This window comes from Pholis gunnellus, assembly GCF_910591455.1.
Source record: "Pholis gunnellus genome assembly, chromosome: 21".
NCBI classification, from domain to species: domain Eukaryota; kingdom Metazoa; phylum Chordata; class Actinopteri; order Perciformes; family Pholidae; genus Pholis; species Pholis gunnellus.
In genome coordinates, this window is record NC_136548.1 from 13,104,808 (window position 1) to 13,123,456 (window position 18,649).

The 18,649-nt window shown below is 40.3% G+C and overlaps 3 protein-coding genes across 4 annotated transcripts; 1 reads left to right on the top strand and 2 right to left on the bottom strand.

Moving 5' to 3' along the window:
- Nucleotides 1–10: 10 nt before the first annotated feature.
- Nucleotides 11–2,757, bottom strand: ndufb8 (NADH:ubiquinone oxidoreductase subunit B8). Its single transcript, XM_079183026.1, has 5 exons — nt 2,632–2,757; nt 2,290–2,416; nt 2,014–2,113; nt 1,145–1,300; nt 11–172 (listed from the first exon to the last, which is right to left on the bottom strand). Exons 1-5 carry the CDS (start codon nt 2,720–2,722, stop codon nt 80–82), a joined length of 567 nt encoding a protein of 188 aa, XP_079039152.1. The 5' UTR covers nt 2,723–2,757; the 3' UTR covers nt 11–79.
- Nucleotides 2,758–3,144: 387 nt separating this feature from the next.
- Nucleotides 3,145–4,869, bottom strand: gpx9 (glutathione peroxidase 9; the record flags this gene model as incomplete). Its single annotated transcript, XM_079183135.1, has 5 exons — nt 3,145–3,202; nt 3,299–3,429; nt 3,520–3,650; nt 4,527–4,620; nt 4,738–4,869. The coding sequence occupies 5 exons, from the start codon at nt 4,867–4,869 to the stop codon at nt 3,145–3,147; spliced, it is 546 nt and encodes a 181-aa protein (XP_079039261.1).
- A 1,921-nt stretch (nt 4,870–6,790) lies between these two features.
- fbxl15 (F-box and leucine-rich repeat protein 15) lies at nt 6,791–8,923 on the top strand. Of its 2 annotated transcripts, none has more exons than XM_079182840.1 (5): nt 6,791–6,926; nt 7,238–7,397; nt 7,491–7,993; nt 8,117–8,336; nt 8,455–8,923. In XM_079182840.1, the coding sequence occupies exons 1-4, from the start codon at nt 6,901–6,903 to the stop codon at nt 8,304–8,306; spliced, it is 879 nt and encodes a 292-aa protein (XP_079038966.1). In that variant the 5' UTR covers nt 6,791–6,900; the 3' UTR covers nt 8,307–8,336; nt 8,455–8,923. The 2 variants fall into 2 exon arrangements, with proteins under 2 accessions (XP_079038966.1, XP_079038965.1); XM_079182839.1 differs by having other exon boundaries at nt 6,825–6,926; nt 7,235–7,397.
- Nucleotides 8,924–18,649: the final 9,726 nt, after the last annotated feature.

An 18,649-nucleotide genomic window follows, 5' to 3' on the forward strand; every position in this document is an offset into this window, starting at 1 on the left:
CATTGAGGAATGTAACTTAATACAAGTCTTTATTTTTGACAGAAATATATATACACAAGTAAGAGTCAGATTGTAGTCATTAGATTTTATAATTTTTGACTTCCTCTGGTTGTTTTTCCGGATCTCCTCCTTTCTCCAAGTACAGGTTGTTATAGGGATACTGTTTCTCTGCCTGGAAGAGAGACAAATGCTTTTATTGAAAACATGCATGTTATTAAATAAAGAGAACACGATCAAAAATCATCTCATCCACAGATGAAAATAAATGGCATTAAAATACTTAAAAAGTGCTTACACTTAAATAACAGTCTTGCTTCCATTGATTAAAAGTATTCACAAGCTAAATGGGATAATTGCAAAACTGATGATGGAGGCGGCCATGAATGAGTAAATAGAGCAAACAGGGTCCTTCAGTTCAATTCATATAAACAGGTCAGCGTTACTAGTTGGAAATAATTACACTGTACAATAAGGCTAATTGGTTCTCATGGATTTGATGATTGTAAAGCTGAGTGACACTTTATAGCAACTTTTAGTGTAATAAACACTATCTGTGCAATCTAAAACCTTTACTACCACACTATTTAGTAACGCCAGAAAAATATTTAGTACGTCCAATGCAGTATGACAAAAATACCAGGATGTCCTACTGTATTCTGTGACTTTTTGCAGTATGCAAGCCAGTGTGCTTTTCTGTTTATTCTGACCTACAATCCTCCGAGCAGTGGATATACGAGCAAGAGCGTCAAAGATCAAGGTGCAAAGTACACACAATAAGTGTGTACCAATTAAATGCATAAAGCATGCAACAGTTCATACTTTGTAAGGGCAGCGGCAGTGTGTACAAAAAGTAGAAAGAAAAAGTATGCGATCTGCAATGCAAGGTTCATTACTATTGGTGGACAACTTGTTAATTTGCGGTCTTCTTAAAGTTGTCCTAGATGTTTATTTTAAAGTAAGTTAATTTATCCCAACATCAAGGACGATTAGGTAATATAAAGATGTGAAAAATAAATAATTCATTACACAAGAGGGGTGAGATAAAGTCAAGTCAAACTATTGATTAATAGATCAGGTGATTTCACATCCCATTAAAATAGAATGTAGCAGAAATAAATAAAGCCAAGCATTGGTCTGTACTTACAACAGGTTGATAAGATGGTAATTTCTGCCCAACGTAGAACATAAACAGCATGAACCCGATGAAACCAAACAGTTGTTTGCACATCGTGGACCAATCCACAGGACTGGGAGATGTATCCACACGGTTCCGGATGAACATGTCAAAATTCCACTGCATCTAAAGACGGAGAACAATCACTGATTAATAGGGATTCGTATTCTGTAATGTATATACTGTAATAACTATTCATGTTGTCATCTAAGTGAACTTATGAGTGTACAGAGGCACCGAGTGGAGTCGGTACAATCAAGCTGATTTGAATACTGTCTAAATATCCAAAAACAATTGTGTCTACAGACAACAATGATATAGTGTGCGCTTAAGAAATACGTTTTTTATGTTGTTATCTATACAATTGTCACAATCTTAAGCTACACTGGTGTATCCGCACATTCTAGACAAAATTATAAATGCACAATCTTTAGAAATGATACAATATTATGTATGTGCGATGTTGCTTTAGTGCAGTAGCAATACAATATAAATACACATAACGTTAAACATTACTGATAGGGATATTGTGGGACATTGTTACGTATGGCTGTCACTTAGAAATTGCAATTGTATTTGTTACAAGATCCTGGAATGCTCATTCATGGGTCACAAGTATGGTGTTAGTTTTGATAAGCGAAACATACAAGAATGAGCAACAATAACATGATTTCATGTAGAAAAGCATGTTTTAAATTTGGTGGAACCAGCCCATGTAATGCAATTTCTTATTACTTATAGCCCGATATGTATACCAATGCTGATATATCTGTGATAAACTCAATATATATGGGTTGCACAAGTGAACCTGATATCACAGCAAGTCATTATTATCTTACCGGCTCTCCCCAGTTCCTCCTCAAGTCAGGGTGGTCCCACTGGTACCAGGGGTCTCTCTCATGCTGAGACTTTTCTGGTAACTTTGGATAATCACCAAATCTGCAAAAACACAACGGTGGCAGTTAGTTAAACAGGACATGTACTGACTTTATTACCCGGTGATTCACGCAGTGGTGATGTATCAGGCAAGCATAACAATACATGAGCTGAACATTACTTTTCATAACAGCAGAGAGACCAGAGGACGGGGTTTTTATTTTCAAAATAAAGCTCACCCCTCGCCGTTGTCGGGATATGGCTCATAGTCCTCAACCCTCATGTTGTACTTCTTTGCAGCAGCAGCTTTCTCCTCGGGGGTCGTCGGGTATGGACCAGGTAGACCACCCTTTGACACACCGGAGGCTGAAACACAAACGATTGCACGATTGTTATTCTTTCCGCCATCTCCCCGTGGATGTGTAAAGAGCTTCACACTCGTTCAAAATAGCCGTTGTGATATAGCTAGCAGAAGCTAACGTTAGCATGTCAAGGTTACGCTCATTCGAGGCTTTAAACGTTAAACTCTGACATGTATCTAAAGAGAAATGTAACAGAACGAAAGCTATAACAGCACTGACCTGCTCTACATCCCGACAAAAGGGCTGAAATGCCAGGACCTCTTCCTTTAGAGAGAGCCTGGGCCCACCGTCGGAAACCAACTCCAGCCATGTTTACTGGCTGCTGCTGTCCGACAGACTAGGAAGTACGCATGCGCAAGATTGGAAGTAAGGGTCTGCGTAAGGACCAATTCATACTAAACATAAATTAACAAATGTAACTGCTGCGTGAGCCATTCAACCTATTAACAAAAGCAATAATGGGAGTGACAACAAAAGCAACTAGTAGAACATGTCTTTTACAGTGTTTTTATTCATTTATATTTATGTTTGAGTAGCAGACACCATCATATTAGAGAAAAATGTGACAGTGACATGCAAACTCCTCCAGTAGCTGAAGGGAACTCATCCTCGGAGTGAATGCACTGAAGCCCCGAGGCCGGTTCCTCTTCCCATCAGATCCAGCTCAGGTGCACGAGTGCATTTACTGGGGGATCGTCATTCTGCCACCGTTGACAAATTGGAGAAAATCCGTCAGAGAAGATCTGCTATGTCCTTCTCCACATTCTCAATGGGGCAATGAAGTTCATACCTGCAGTAAAGGGAAAACATTAGAGCCACTATTATGTATGACCTAATGAAGGGCTGATTTGGTTTCTAACTTGCGGTCTATAATGTACAACTTCACCTTTTGAAGGGCATGCCATCTGCCGTAATTAAGAACTTCTCAAAATTCCACCGAATGTCATTGACTGTGACTGGAGACCAGTAGAATTTCTTCGTATCTCCAATAACAGGATTCACAAATGGCAACAATTCCTGTGACAGTACAAATATACTCTATAACTAAAACAAATCATTAACACATTGTATACATTCATGTACTGTGTAAAAAAACAACAACACTACCTTTAGATAGGTGAAAAGAGGCTCTTCATTCAATCCATTCACCTCAACCTTCCCAAAGACAGGAAACTTTGGCACAAACCCGCCACCAGGTCTCACATACTTAAGAACGTTGAGGGTTTCATGATTCCCCTCTGAAAAGATATAAGTACAATATTTCATTACTACTGAGTTTTCAACTTATGCTTCAGGAAAACGTTGCTTCAAGTCAAATGTTTACCACATAGCATGCATATGTACATCAGACAAACCAATTATGTATAGAGGTCAGTAATGGAAAAAGTATTCAGATCCTTTAATCAAGTACAACTACCGATACATTAATGTAAAAATCCTCCACTACAAGCATTCAAAACCCTTCTTCAAATAAGTATCAGCAGCAAAATGTACCCAAAGCACCAAAAGTAATAATCATTCTGCAGAACACCACATTCCTCTGTGACTGATTTTTATACGGAGCATTTGCAGGTCTAGGTGGAGCTAGTTTTGACTTTATATACAGTTGGGTAGTTTAGTTCAGTGGTTCTTAGGTGTCGGGCCCCGCCAAAGTTTCACATAATAAATCTGAGGGGTCATAAGTTGATAAATGGGGTAAAAGGAAATCACTCTTTGACACCTAAAATGTGACAATGGGCCCCAACCAGATATTGCTTTTTTTTTTTGTAAGGGGTCACAAGCTAAACGGTTTTTAAATCATCATAGTTATTTTTAACAATGTATTGGATTGTATAAGATTGTCATATGGTATTTAATTTACAACCTAGTAAAACATAGCTGGCAATTAAATGTAGTGGAGTAAAATGTACATTTCTCTCTCTAAAATAAAGCAGAATAGAAGTATAAAATAGCACAAATTATAAATCCCTTAACATGCACGTACCTCAAAATTCTTCTTAAGTACAGTACTTCAGTAAATCTACGCAGTTACTTATAGAGTACAGTATTCTTCTCGCATGCCAGGTAAATACTATGTAATCTCTGTCACATTTCAAAAGCATCAGTGTACCCACCAGGTGACTGGAGACCGAATTGGTTGCTGGGGAATGCTAGAACAGTGAAGTTGAGGTCGCCAAACATTTCCATCAGTGCATTCAGTCGATGGTACTGAGGGAACAGGACACAGAATCAGATGGCTTTAATAAAAAAATGACAGCACAGGAGATGTGTTATGAGATAATGTGATCTGGCTGCAATCAATCAGTGCTCTTTGTAGAATATTACCTCCTCTATTGTTGACCCTCAGAAGGTGGCAACGTTGATGATGAGAAGCACTTTACCCCTGTAGTTACTGAGCGGAACCGGCTGTCCATCCAGGGTCTCGACAGAGAAATCATAGATTGATTTATACGCCATGCCTGTACTTTAGCTTGTATATGGGATTGTAGTCAGTCAAGAGTGAGTATTCACTCGGCTATCCTGTTGGCTCATCTCATTCACTGAAATATAACTCATGGGTCAGCAGTTGTTCAGCATGACTGACTTCATTGTTCTCCTGGGCAGAGGTGAGCTGGCAGGATGGTCATTTGTTCAGCACACGTGTTCCAGGAAAATAGGCTGCTAATGTGGTGACAGTTAATTGGCTTTTGGAAATTAAAGATTCAAAATAAACATATATGGGTCACGCTCATTTTGGTTGCATCCTTCCCTCTTTAGAACTCACACATTCAGAAAGAAGTTTAACATTCGGAATAGCATTCAAGAATGTATATTTTGTTCTGAAGTCTGAAATCACAGTCTAAATTTCACCCGATCATCTCTCATTCCCCTCACCTGGTCCTCCGCGCCCATCTCACCTGCAGATTTATTATCTTTGATTTAGTTTTTTTTATACTTTTTGGATTACATAGTATTTTTAAAAGTTGACTTTTATGAATGATTTTATTAGATCATTTGATAAAACCATACAGGGTAAAAAACATACAAATACAATACAAAAGGCTAAAAGTTTCAGTGCTGGTGAAACCAAATGTCGGCCAGAAGTCTACAGAAATCTCCTGTACCACTTCACCTTTTTCTTTTCAGTGAACTTGGTGCCCAGGAGTTAGAGAGCAAGTGAGCTGTTTGGAGGGCCTCCTTGCTCTCTGACTTCTGCTCTGTTTCTTTCAGCATCTGCTTGAGCTCCTCCACGGCCTAAAGCAGGGATGACTTTTCATTCTGCCACTCTCAAAAACCCTCGAAATGCTGCTCGGTCTTCGCCATTGCGGCCGCGAAGTTCGTCCTCTTTCTGCTGGTTGAGCCGAGCCACATAGTAGGTTCTGGTCAACCCCAGCAGGGAGGCTTTCTTCTCCTCCCACTGGTCATGTTCAGTCTTTAGCTGCTGTTGCTGGGTCTCCATCAGAGCAGTCTGGAGCTTTTGACTCTCCATCTTCTGCTGTTCAAGTTCATCAGCACAGGAGGCTCTGGTCTCCTTCAGCAGGGAGGCGTTCTCCAGCTCCCATTGGAGACGTCCAGTCTTTAGCTGCTGGGTATGTTTTATTTATACGTTTTTAATTAGAGTTATGAATACCACAATGTAGAAATACATACACTACTGCATAGACTTTGTATGTAATCTACTCACGCTGCGTTTGGTGTGAACATGGCATTAGGGTTACGGTGTTAAAGAGTGTTAAAAACTAACTTTAGCCTGTTTTATTTGGGGTTTTGAACATGTTTTATGAATCTCTGAAATGACAGTGAAAGGGGTGCCAGTCGGTTGGTTCAGAGTAAAACCTCATGAAAACCTTTTTCATGATCGCTACAAACAGGTTTTCTCACTTACTCTTCTAGAACAAATGACAATAACCCTGTGATATCCTGTGTTATTTTATCATCGTAAAGCAAATATGTAAATTGCTTTAGCATGATCATGACGTAAACCCCGGAAAAACAACTGCTGCGTTCATGTTACTCGTAAACGCGTAAGTCCACGATCCTATGAGACATAAACACCACTTCTCTGACATTAAAGAAGCATAGTTTTGATCGTAAATGACAGCAAATGTACTGCCTAAAAGGGTGGTGGTAGGTTAGTTGTTGATTTATGGTAAAAAAGTCCAGAGGCGCATCATTGTGTAATTGTATGGTTTACAAATAGATTCAATTTGCATATTAGCATACAAGGTAGCAATAAGAGTATATATGTGGGGCTTCATCACTTTCACCATGAATTTGTGGCTTTTGTCTTCCCTTAATGCCAAATTTGGCAGAATTGATTTCATTTTTCAACAGTTTTAATGTGCCATTCCATCTTGATTAAAAGTGTTCTGATAGTCCTTGAACGCAGCATTGGGTTCGGGTTACACCTTAAACGCTTGAAAGATGCTAAAGAAAAATACGTTATTTTGGCACCTATGTGAAGAGCAACGCGTCCTTAAAAACTCCGTATAACAAAGTTGAGTCAGAATGGACGAAGAGGACAAGATGCGAACGTAAGTGCCTTTGAAAACGGGAGTTTTGTGTTGTAAAAGCAGCTGGATTGGTGGCCCCGGCAGGCTAGCTTCTCAGCTAACAGCGGTAGCAACAACAACCAAGTCACTGTGGGATGTAGCTGGTTGTCGTTACTGTTACACCTCGTCAATCATGGCCGTTAACTTGAATTATATATCACCGTGACAGGGCTGTTACTGTCTTTATACTTGCTTCCTCAGACGTATCTTAACATATAGTGTGTCTGATTGTTTTGAGCTTTGAATGCAGTGTCAAAGTTCAGCAGTAAAACAAGGTTGCATGTCTTCAGCAGATGCCATCTTTTGGACTTGCCCTGGGAGGATGTCCTTGTTCCACATATTTTATGCCATTTGCCACTGCAACACCTCGTCAGCCTGCAGAGGGTGAGCAAGCAGTTCCACAGCCTCATCCAGGTGTATCTAGCCAACTGCAGGACTTTTGACCTGTCCTCGGTAAGTCCTCACACGTGAGAGTTTGAACAGCCTGTACATGTTGAGATGTTTGGCGATGGAAGTCTGCTATCTGCTCTGTTGTGATATTTGCAGATCGGACCATCCATTTCAAAGGAGGCGTTTTGCTCCATGTTGAAGGACAACAAAGTTCTCCACAGCCTGTCTCTCCAGAGCTGTTCAGACTGGGTGACGGACAAGGAGCTGCTGCCAGTTATCGGCCAGAACCAGCACCTGCAGAGAGTGGACATGAGCGGGTGTGTTTGGCTCACCCGCCACTCCCTGGTGGCGGTGTCCTTGAGCTGCATGCACCTCCAGCGCCTCGGCCTGGCGCACTGCGAGTGGGTGGACAGCCTGTCCCTGCGCAGCCTGGCGGACCACTGCGGGGGGCTGCAGTCGATAGACCTCACCGCCTGCCGCCAGCTAAAGGACGACGCCATCTGCTACCTGGCCAAGAAGTGTTTGAAGTTGAGGTCTCTATCTTTGGCAGTCAACGCCAACGTCACTGACGAGTCGGTGGAGGAGGTGTCCAAGAACTGCAGGGGCCTGGAGCAGCTGGACCTGACAGGTTGCCTGCGGGTCAGGAACCAGTCCATCAGGTATGTCGTATCTTATTTTCGAGTGTAATCCAGCTAAGTTTGTGCCGCCCCTGCCCGCACTTTTACATGCACCATCTCACTTGTGCACCCGTCCATAAGATCCTCTGCATGCTGTGCTCACAGGACTCTTGCAGAGTACTGCCCGAAGCTGCAGTCCCTGAAGGTGAATCACTGCCACAATGTGACAGAGTCGAGCCTGGATCCTCTACGCAAGCGCAATGTAGTGATAGATGTTGAGCCGCCTTTACAGAGGGCTCTGGTGCTTCTTCAGGACGTGCTGGGTTTTGCTCCCTTTATCAATCTCCAGATATAGCCAAAAGGCATCAAAGTCAAGTGCACACAGGTAGGCAACAAGAGCGGTATATATATGAGCTTCTGACGCGTTTGTATCCAAAACCCAAATGAATTAAGTCTATTTGCAGCAAATAAAGGTGGTGACATTTACTTTCCTTTTGTTACAGATGTCCTCATCAAAGCAGTCACTCTCAGCGACATCACATGTGCATGTGAGTGGCTCTAAGAAACGTCGAGACAGTCCAAGAAGATCAGGATGTTTTGCACGCGAGTTTAAAAATAATGTGGGCAAAAAAATAAACCTCACCGGAATGTGATCAAAGATGAAAATAACGTTTACGTCTGAAAACGACTGAAGAAAGCCATGTACATTTAAGAATTGCTGCCCCGTGTCTAAAAGATGTCACTGCACTATTAGTTAATCATTCAGTGTTGTAATAATGTGGCTTCATAGAAAAGCAGTTGTAACTAAAGTAGAGTGTGTTGTTTTGTTGTTTTTTAAAAGAAAGTACACACTTTGTGTACGTTTTTAAGAAACATCTATCTTATGTTTCATTTCGAAACATTACAATATAATGTTTGAGTTTAATTAAACATTTCCGTTTGCATGTATGTGCCAGTTTAAATGATAAATGTACCCAAATCATGCAAAAACATGTTGTCACTTTCGGTTTTTATGTGTCCAGGGTTTCATTATCTTCACTACTGATGTTCTGATGCCGCTACAATACAATGAAGGAGAATGTGGTGCTGACCGTTGGTCTTCCAGAAACAAAGCCCTGGCTCCTCACAATAGTCCATCGTCCTCACGGTCTACACTTTCTAACTGCTTTCAAATAAAAACTTTCACATCAAAACTATCTGCATGGCTAGCAGCCACCCGAGATTAGTGGGAACATTTTTAGACATTTTCTTGTGAAGCTACCTTTTAATTTATATTGTTAAGTAATACAGTATATGAATTATAAACACAAGACATCTTAATAGCAAAATACCATCAGAAATGATTGTTGTCACTTTTCCACTTTATAAATCTGATGTAACATTAGGATGAGCAATCACACTTCTTCTCTCCTAATGCCGATTCCAATACTTTACTTAAGTAACATTAGGCCAGAGATTTCTGTAGTGCAAAACCCCCATTACTGCATTATGCCACTAATAGCTAAAAAACATTTAATTTTATAATGACATTCATTTTGTCCAAACAAGTGTTGAATATGGAGCTTGAAGACAGAAAAAACCCTCTTTACGTACATGTTACATGGTTTTAGGCAAATAAAAATAGTGACCCGGGCCTCCTTTTTATTTCAGCTTCTTAGTCAATGAAAATGAGAAGAATGTGTATGTGTAACCTGGCGTGAATAACAGGATCTATTTCATTCCTACACATCCCTTGATTATCAAGCATAAGAGGCTCCGGTCAAAGCATTACAGCGGTGGCGTTAAAGACGGGCTTCACCTCTTCACAGATGTTTTATGACTCAAAGTGACACAAGGTGGCAGCAGTGAGTCAGGATATGCGTCTGTTGTAATTCTGCTGTTGGAGAGGCTGCATGACGTCCAAACTACAGTCCACTCAGGAACAGAGACAGTCTACAATGGGAAATATGTCAGACCACAGTGTCAGGTGTATATTTTTCTCTAATCTAACATGTTGGACAGATTGTGAAAATACACAGCTTTATGATGTTTTTAACACTTGATGCAGTGAATGCACAATACGCGTTAATGCTTCCCCTTGTTTAATACGTGTTAAAAAGTCCCTCTTACAGTTTCCTCTGGTGGTCCGATTGGCAGACTATATTGCAACTTGCCTCTGTGACAACACAACAGGTCTATTTTCCACTTGATGGCACGGTTTACCCCATCTGCTGCGTGTCTGTCCACAAAGCTGAATGTGCACCAACAGAGAGTTGCGTTTGGAGGGCTTCAGGGATCGAGCAGCATCCTTCTGTTAGCTGTGCTGATCGTCATATTGTACCGCTGGGCCTCCGAGGAGACATCATGGTCTCATTAGTTATAAGGTAAAATCTGGAAATGTTCCATTTGTAAAGCAACTCACGCTGCATATCATGCAATAAAACACCCATATTTACAGAAATTTAGCACATTTTAAGCAAGAATAACAAGAGTGAAGAGTGGTTAGCATGAGGGGGAATTAAAATGTACTGTAAGACACTCACTGAAACAGAAAGCTAACTTCTCTTATCTGTATAATAGTTAGTATAAATAACATCGTCAGTGTTCAGTGGCCCTTCCTTGCTGCTCAGCAGTCAGCGGGTTAAAAACGTTTCAGACTACATTCATCATGTATAGGACCTCAATTAGCATTGATCTGCAGAGGGGGGAAAGAAACATAGCTGCGTTATTATATACCATGGAGCAATTTCTGTTCCAGTGATTGAGTGTATGGGGGGATTTCTCAAACATAACCGGCCTAACATATTTTGTCTTCCTGTCAATAATCTGGCACTTGTCTAAACTATTGATCAATAGCAACTGATCATTTTATACCACGGCACAACAATGAAGTAGGCCCATTTTATTCAGTTTGCAGTTTTAGCCCCCGGCTGCCGGGTAATATACTGTACTTATTAAAAGTACGAATAAATCTAAGTTTAATCTCTGGCTGCTTTTAAAGTCCTCTCTGACAGAGTAACTTACTGATGCTGTTCAGAGGCTCGTGAGGTTCATTCATGTGTGTTGTGGCGGCTGGTTCACAGAACAAGAGCTTTGTAGTCTTGACATATAGAAAATGCACAGGTGTAACTTTTAACATTAACTGTTCGATGCAAGTGGGGCTGATTGGAAGTTGTTGAGGTGGGGGAAAGGGGCTGGATCTTATGTTTTATGTCATAAAAAGCCCGGCCCTCCCAAGCATGATTAACATTTTATATGGACCCTGTTATGCTTTGTTTTGGCAAACAAAACTGTAAATAACTCCAGCCGTTTCCTGTTTTGATTATGCTAGCTGCTAAAGGTTATACCAGCTTTGTGCCTGCTAGATGGACTTGAGACAAATATATGTTTTGGCCTTTTTTAATTAATAGTAACATAAAATTATGGCAACACAGTGTTCATAAAAGCGTAAGGCTTTTACTTTTAAACAGAAGTTGACCTTATATCCACAGGTCAACTGCCATTTGTCTTCTGTCACAAAGCATCAGAGTCAAACAAGAGACTTGAATGCTACTTCAGGCAACCTGTAAATAAGACCAGATTTAATGAAAACCAACAGAAATAAATATACCTGGGGGCAATTTTCATGTAACATTAACCAACTGTATATTAACTGGCTTTTTTTTGCTATTCATATGAATGCAAAAATATTCTTTTTGTAAACTACAGATTCCGCTCCAAAAAATAATCAGACATTGGTTTAAGCCATGTAATTAAATGATGTTCATATAAGGTGGAGAGAGAATTACTGTAGCTGTTCAGATGGGCCCAAAACTGTGTCAGAGATTTTGTTAATTTTCATATTTTTAATTAACAGACTTTTCCTCCCGTCTTCCATCAGTGAATGAGTCTCTCTTTCGTTTATTTGATGTAGTTTATCTCCTCCAACCATTCATATACAACCTTATTGGATCCCGCGACTTAGGGATCCATCCTTTAGCCACCAGAGAAGCATAACTAATGACAACATTAAAGTGGCTGTGTGAGCGTGGCCATCAACATTTTGATCAACCAAGCAAGAAATAATGTTGAATTTTAACATCGGCATGAATAAACATGTGTGTTAACAATCTGGTGAACTAAACTGGTCGGGTCTCAATATATAGGTGGATTTTTCTAGGTGTTGATGAACAAATGACCTCTTCAGGGTTCATATATGTGTCATGGATGTGATGCTTTAATGAAAAAAAAAAAGATTCAGGCCAAGTGCAGTTGTTTCTTGTGAGTGGAATGAATGACGATGCCACACAAGACGTTTTCAGGGTGCCGTCTAATTGAAGCGACGTTTGAAGCTTTCCTAGGACTCATAACTGTCAGATTTGTCTAATTACTGTCTAATTGCTGCGCTCCTAACCCCAGACTGGACAGGAAACACACATTCAGCCAGTTGCTCACATAGTTTATGAATGAATAGAGCATCTTGGCATCATGTGACTCACAACTATTCATTGCTTGGGTGAAGAATGCGTTGGCCTAGTTCTTGTTTGGGAGTTTTACTTTGGAGGGTCATTTTGTAAGTTTGATAAAGACAATTTACAAAAAATATAAGTATGACATTATTAACTAAAATACTTTTTGTGGCAGTATTGTTGGGTAGCAATCTCAGAGCTGAAACAATTAGTTGACCAATTGACATTTGGTCAACAGAACATTAAATAATACAATCATTGTTCAATTAATTTGCCGTGCAAAAATGTTCAGCCTCTCAAATGTAAGGATTTGCGGCTTTTCTTTGTTTCAAGTCATTTTTAATTGAATATATTTTGGTTTTGGACTTTTAATTGAACAAAACTATTTGAAAATGTCACTTTGAGCACTGGGAACTTGTGATAGGACATTTTAAACATATTTATCAGAAATAGCAGATAATGAGAATAATCATCAGTTGAAGCCCCGATGGTGTTGCAAATATGAGCGTGAAAGTGACACTTGAGTGATTCTCTTTAGCAGTTTGCTGTTGTAAAATTACAGTTTAAACTGTAAAATACACGGTTAGACATTTAGTTGGATTTTTATAACGAATGAATTACAATAATGTTGCCAGTGCGTTCATTGCAATCGTCCTCTTAAAGTAGCTTTGCTGTAACGTGAGTTAAGACACCCTTACTGTCTCAGAATCTTGCTGTAGAAGTTCAATGTTGAATCGTGATTTTACAGTAAACCACCTATCAGGCACAAATTTAAACTCAAATGAACTGTGTAATTGTCTGCATTGATTTTTACAATAACATTTTAAGTACAATATTCCATTGAGAAATATCACAGTTAAAGCCTGTGAAGGGATAATGGTGTAATCTATTTTGAATTATTATAGTTCTTGTGAAATGCAGTAAATAATTACAAAGCAGTTGCTGATCAGTTAATGATTCACTTCATTGTCCCACTTCATTTTCAAGTCATGGTTCTTCTGTTGCTCTTTTGAAAAGCATTGCTCCACGTTCTCAGCGTTTATTGCTGCTATTGAAGAGGTGACCTTCCTCCTGCCAGGCAACCCGCTCTGACCTCAAACCTTCTGCCACCCAGGCTCGAGTCCCGACCAATTCTGAGAACCCAGAGGCCACATTTCTGTAGCTATACGCTCAATTTGCCTGCAATATAAACAGACTAATCTACCTAAAGGAGAGTATGTATACAATAAGCATGACGAGGATTCGTCCTGGCAGGAGCATTTTGCCCTCTGACTAATCTGGGCTGCTACATTGTAAGTAACTGTGTTGAACTTGTGTCCTCCAGCCAGCAGAGATCAGAGTTCAACGTTCTGCCGTAATCACAGATCACATCTTGTTACGCGTGGTGGACACTGAAAGATGCTGGAGCCTATCTCATCATTTACTTTGCATGGAGACTAAGATCTGACAAAGGAGGACAACTCTAAATCACTGCACAGTGGTTAGAGGCTTGCATTGTGCTCCTCACTGTAATTTAAACTGTAGACCATCGACGTCTGGGGATGGGGATATCTGTAGAATGTAGTGAATATGATCATTTGTGGTGGGATATAGTCTCCATGTTTGAAGGCATAATTAGATTATTGTCAGCTGAACTATTAAGAAAATCTAAACCTCTGAAGTATTTGACAATAGTTGCCTCCTTTGTCTCATTTCTTCTGTGCTGCTTCACTGTCTAGAAGCTCTTAGTATTATTTGACAAATGGGGAACAAATAGCAAAATATGTGTTTAGTACATGTCTCGGCACGTAGATTAATGACATTAACGAAGTTTCCATTAGCACAGCGATCGAGGGAGACAGAGGCATCCATGCGTAAATCCACATGACTGAATCACTGATAAGAGAAAATGAAATACATCTCTATGGGCCAAGAGGGGCCAGGAAAACGCCACTCCAAATTAGCCCGCGGCCCAATTTGTTGTTACTTCATTAACGGACCAGCATCTGTAGAGCAGGAGAGGGAAGTTGTGACCCATCTTTTTCTTAAAAAAAAAAAAAAAAAAAATCCTCTTCTGCCTTCACGGGGCCTCTGAGAAAAAGAGGACCCCTGTGCAGAAAGGCAGCTGGGGGAGAGGATCAGCATGGCACAAAGGGACAGGCGCTCCACCAGGCATGCATTGTGCACAAGAAGGGTTTCATCTGGTTGTGAATCCCCACCATAAAAACGTATGTATGTGTGTGTGTGTGTGTGTGTATGTATGTAAGTGATTTATTTTAAGAACAAATCATTGATAATTTCTCAAAAATATTTAAATGTATAAAGAGCATGTATGTACATATTATGTGTGAAACAAATTCAGAATGTCCTTAACAACACCCTGTGAAGCCCATAAGAAAATATATGCCAAAAATACTGATATATGAAGCAAAAATAAATGAAAAGCTAAAACTTTGGAATTGGATGAATGCCGTAAAGCTGCAGCACATCAGGCCTGAAGTGGATCAGTGGAGTTTCAGGTGTAGCTGAGGGGCCTTTTCTGCTCTTATCTGCTGATGGAACTGGCTGTCTAGGATGGCTAGTTTCTTATCTTCCACGGCCCACTAATATCCACAGGGGACCAACACCGTTTGGCACCCTGAAATCCTTTTTCCTACACCGGATGGGAAATCAGCCTGGGTGGATCAGAGGGGGCTTGAGACATGGATGCCATATGGCCTCTTTCTTATTCTCTGTGGAGTTCGTGCCTTTGAGATGCCCGGCATCTGAACGTACACAAGAGATCTTGACAATATGTGCTTTGACAAAAGGCATTTTGGCAGTTTATGTTGTTATTTGTGGTTACTGGCACATCTCAAGATTCTTTTTTCAGCACCCAAGAGGTGATTGTACTTGTAGACCCAAATGCAGAACAACTGGGCTTATTAAGATTAAAATGGAATAGTATTCTCAGTGTATGTTCAGTGATTCTTCTAACTGATCTAAAGAACAAAGAAAGACATTTATAGTTAGACCTTACATACAAAAACACACAACCTGATGCAATAAATGATGACCACAGCTAAGCAAATATTAAGTCAGACAACCAACAATTGATTGAAACAATGACTAGAGTCATAAAATACTCTCCGAAGGGAATGAAAGAATGTAGTTTGAAAGTGATATAATCCACAGTTTGAATCCAGTCCCGCTGTGATTGTTATAGCACATGCATGTGTGATTTCCAAGTTAGGCAGCAATAAAAGTGAGTTACAGACAAACAACACGAGACAGAAGAGACAAAATATTCCACAAATCAGAGTTAGACAGAAATGTGATCATACAATCATGAATAAACGGAATTAGATCAACGTTTTTACCTTAAAAAAAATCATAGAAATAAATAGAAATATAATCAAAAACAATATATTTATCACACATCAACATTTTAAAACAACAGCAGCCACAAGCTTTGAATGTTGGTGGGAATTACATTAAATGTCTAAACAGATAAAGTAAGGTTACATCTCTCAGGGTTGATTGACAGGGTTAAAAAAAAAAGAAGAGGGTGCACTACTGAATCTGGCCAGCTGAGGACATGCTTTCCTCAGACTGGGGACATATAGCTTTATGAAGCCTCACCTACAAGCTGTAACCCAGCTATAGGATTAGACTCAACTTTATTGTCATTGCACATTGTAAGTACCAGTACAATGAAATATAGTTCAGCCATCTAACCACAGTAGCAAATGTGAATATGGAGAAAAACAAATGTACAGAATGAACAGTAAAGAGATGGGATGTTGCAAAATAAACAAATGTACGGTCTGAATGAAAGCAGCGATAATGTGTCAGTAATGTCACTATAATACGTGTGGACAGAAACCAATAAAAACTACAGTAGAATTAGGTAGTCGTGTTATAAACAGGTGTGTAATGTGTACAGCGTAAAAGAGGACTGCTGAAAAAGGTCAGCGTTAAGAGTTAGGTTGAGTTACAATCAGTTAAATATAGAATAAATAAGCACCTATTGTTAAATGTGAGTGATTTACTTGATAATCAGAGCACTTGCAACACATACATTGGGCTCTGCCGACTAATAGATGTTGCTTTTTGAGGTTTATTGTGAAATAATTGCAACCAGTCTCATCAGTGGGTGTAGTTGAGAGCTTTGGAAAGCTGACCCAACACTCTGAAATGACCAACTTTTCCCACACAGGTGTAATCCACACTGACCTGAACCCACCGCTGCACAATATGTTTATGACGCAGACTGAGGGACCTCCATCGAACTTTCTTTATGAACTAGATTGAGGACAATTTTCCTGCTGAAAGGTGGTCTACCTGGAAGGCCGGGGCTCCTTGCCAGCTGCATGTCATTTCTATCAAATGTGGCCGGGGTCTGTCAATTAAGAAAACACAGGGCAATCTGTGGCTGCTGAAAGAGATCCCCTTGGCCTGCTCCCAGGCTGAGAGACGGCCTTTTGTTCCCAGGCATGTCTCACATACTTTCAGAGCCCAGATAAGCTCAGGCTTCATGAAGCCCTGCTTTATATTTGCCCACTGTAATGTCTCTGTGGGGTCAGGGAATATGGGGAAGCACTGTCGGAGAGAAGGTAATATCCCCCCTCCCTCACACACATTATGGGGTCAGGAATAGAAGCCACAGGTTAGGTGGTCCTGAGGCCTGGCCAGGGGACTTTTTCGCTGAATGATCCCCTCCTCCCGCGTGCCCACCCTCGATCCTTTTCTACCTCTTTCATACCCGTAAACTGCAAAACAAGCAGGCAGCTTTAGCCGTTTCCTGAAATCGCATGAACGGGTACACTCTATTCCTGGATCTGCCGGTGTGAGGGGGATGGGAATTTGTTTTAGTACCAGCCGGACCACCCACAGACAAGTAAACAGGTACATCAAGGTGGGTTGAAATTTAAGTAGAGGGGCAAGGGGAGGTTTGAAGCTGGCAGGTAGGGGGATCAGAGGGGACTGGGACCTCTCCATGACTTGGCGTCATGGTTTATCAGAAAATATGTCTTGTAAGAGAACAAGGACTAAAAAGGCAAATACCAGGCATTCTTAGCTACTCTTACCGCTATCAGATGTATTTCTAACTTAGTGTGTAAAGTACGGGATGTGTAAGTATATTAGGTCCTTACATTTACATGATTATGTGCACCTGTTTCATACCTCTGGGATGTTTAAATGTATTTAATAAATCTTCTTATGACTTCTCAACAAGCTATCATGTGACGTAATGTCGTAAAATTACGTATTCGTTTTAGTTCTGAGAGAGTTGTTGAATCTAAGATGCAGGAGTTTAATGTCCAATGTCTAGGCGCGGATATATGTAGTACATTATCTTTTAGGGCAAAAGAGTACTCTTAATCTGGGACAGTTTTTTTGTGTGGTTTGGTCCAGGAAAATCTTGGTTGCAAGATTACTAAAGCCATAAGAAAGCAATGAAAATGTATTTTGAATCTATTTATTTTCTCGACTTTCTTTGAGTGAAATACTGATAATATATAATATATAGCAAATTAAATATGTTTTGCTTTTAGACAAATTTGGTCCCTTTGGTGATGGCTGTTTTTCCCAACTTTTTGAAAAAACATTTCATGGACTAAACAATCGATCAATGGATTGAGAAAATGATCGGCGGACGAATCGATTATGAAAAGACCCTGACTGGCCTACACAGACCCCTGACCTCAACTCCATACAGCACCTTTGGGATGAACTGGGATGCGACTGCGCGCCAAGCTTTATCGCCAACATCAGTTTCCTCAATAATGCTCTTGTGGCTGAATTTTCAAAATCTTGTGGAGAATCTTCCCAGAAGAATGGAGGCTGTTACAGCAGCATTTTAATGCGTGCAGTTTGGGGATTAGATCTTCAACAAAACAATAGCATATAAGTAATGTTGAGGCATCTATATATACTATTGGCCGGCTAGTGCATGCTAGATTTGTGCCTTTTTTATTATTGCAGATGACATTGAATGTTTGAATTTATTATTTTTGTCTTAAATGTCAGTGGCCTACGTAGTCCTTTCCAGCATTGTCAGCAAATTGCCCATGCAGGAGTGAGGTATTTAACGTCCAGTCTGGGTGTGGTTCCATTAGATAGCTTTAAGACCATGCTGAGTGCTCTTGAAAATTAGTTTTTTGGCAACTTCCTTGGATGCACAGTCTCCCAGCAAGCCACCAAGGCTTTGTCAAGACCGCGCTGGTTTAAGCTCGCAGCTTTTCAAGCCTCCCATTATGCCCGACTCAGTCGGGCAGAAAGCAAAAGAGCCTTTTCTGCAGTCATGTGG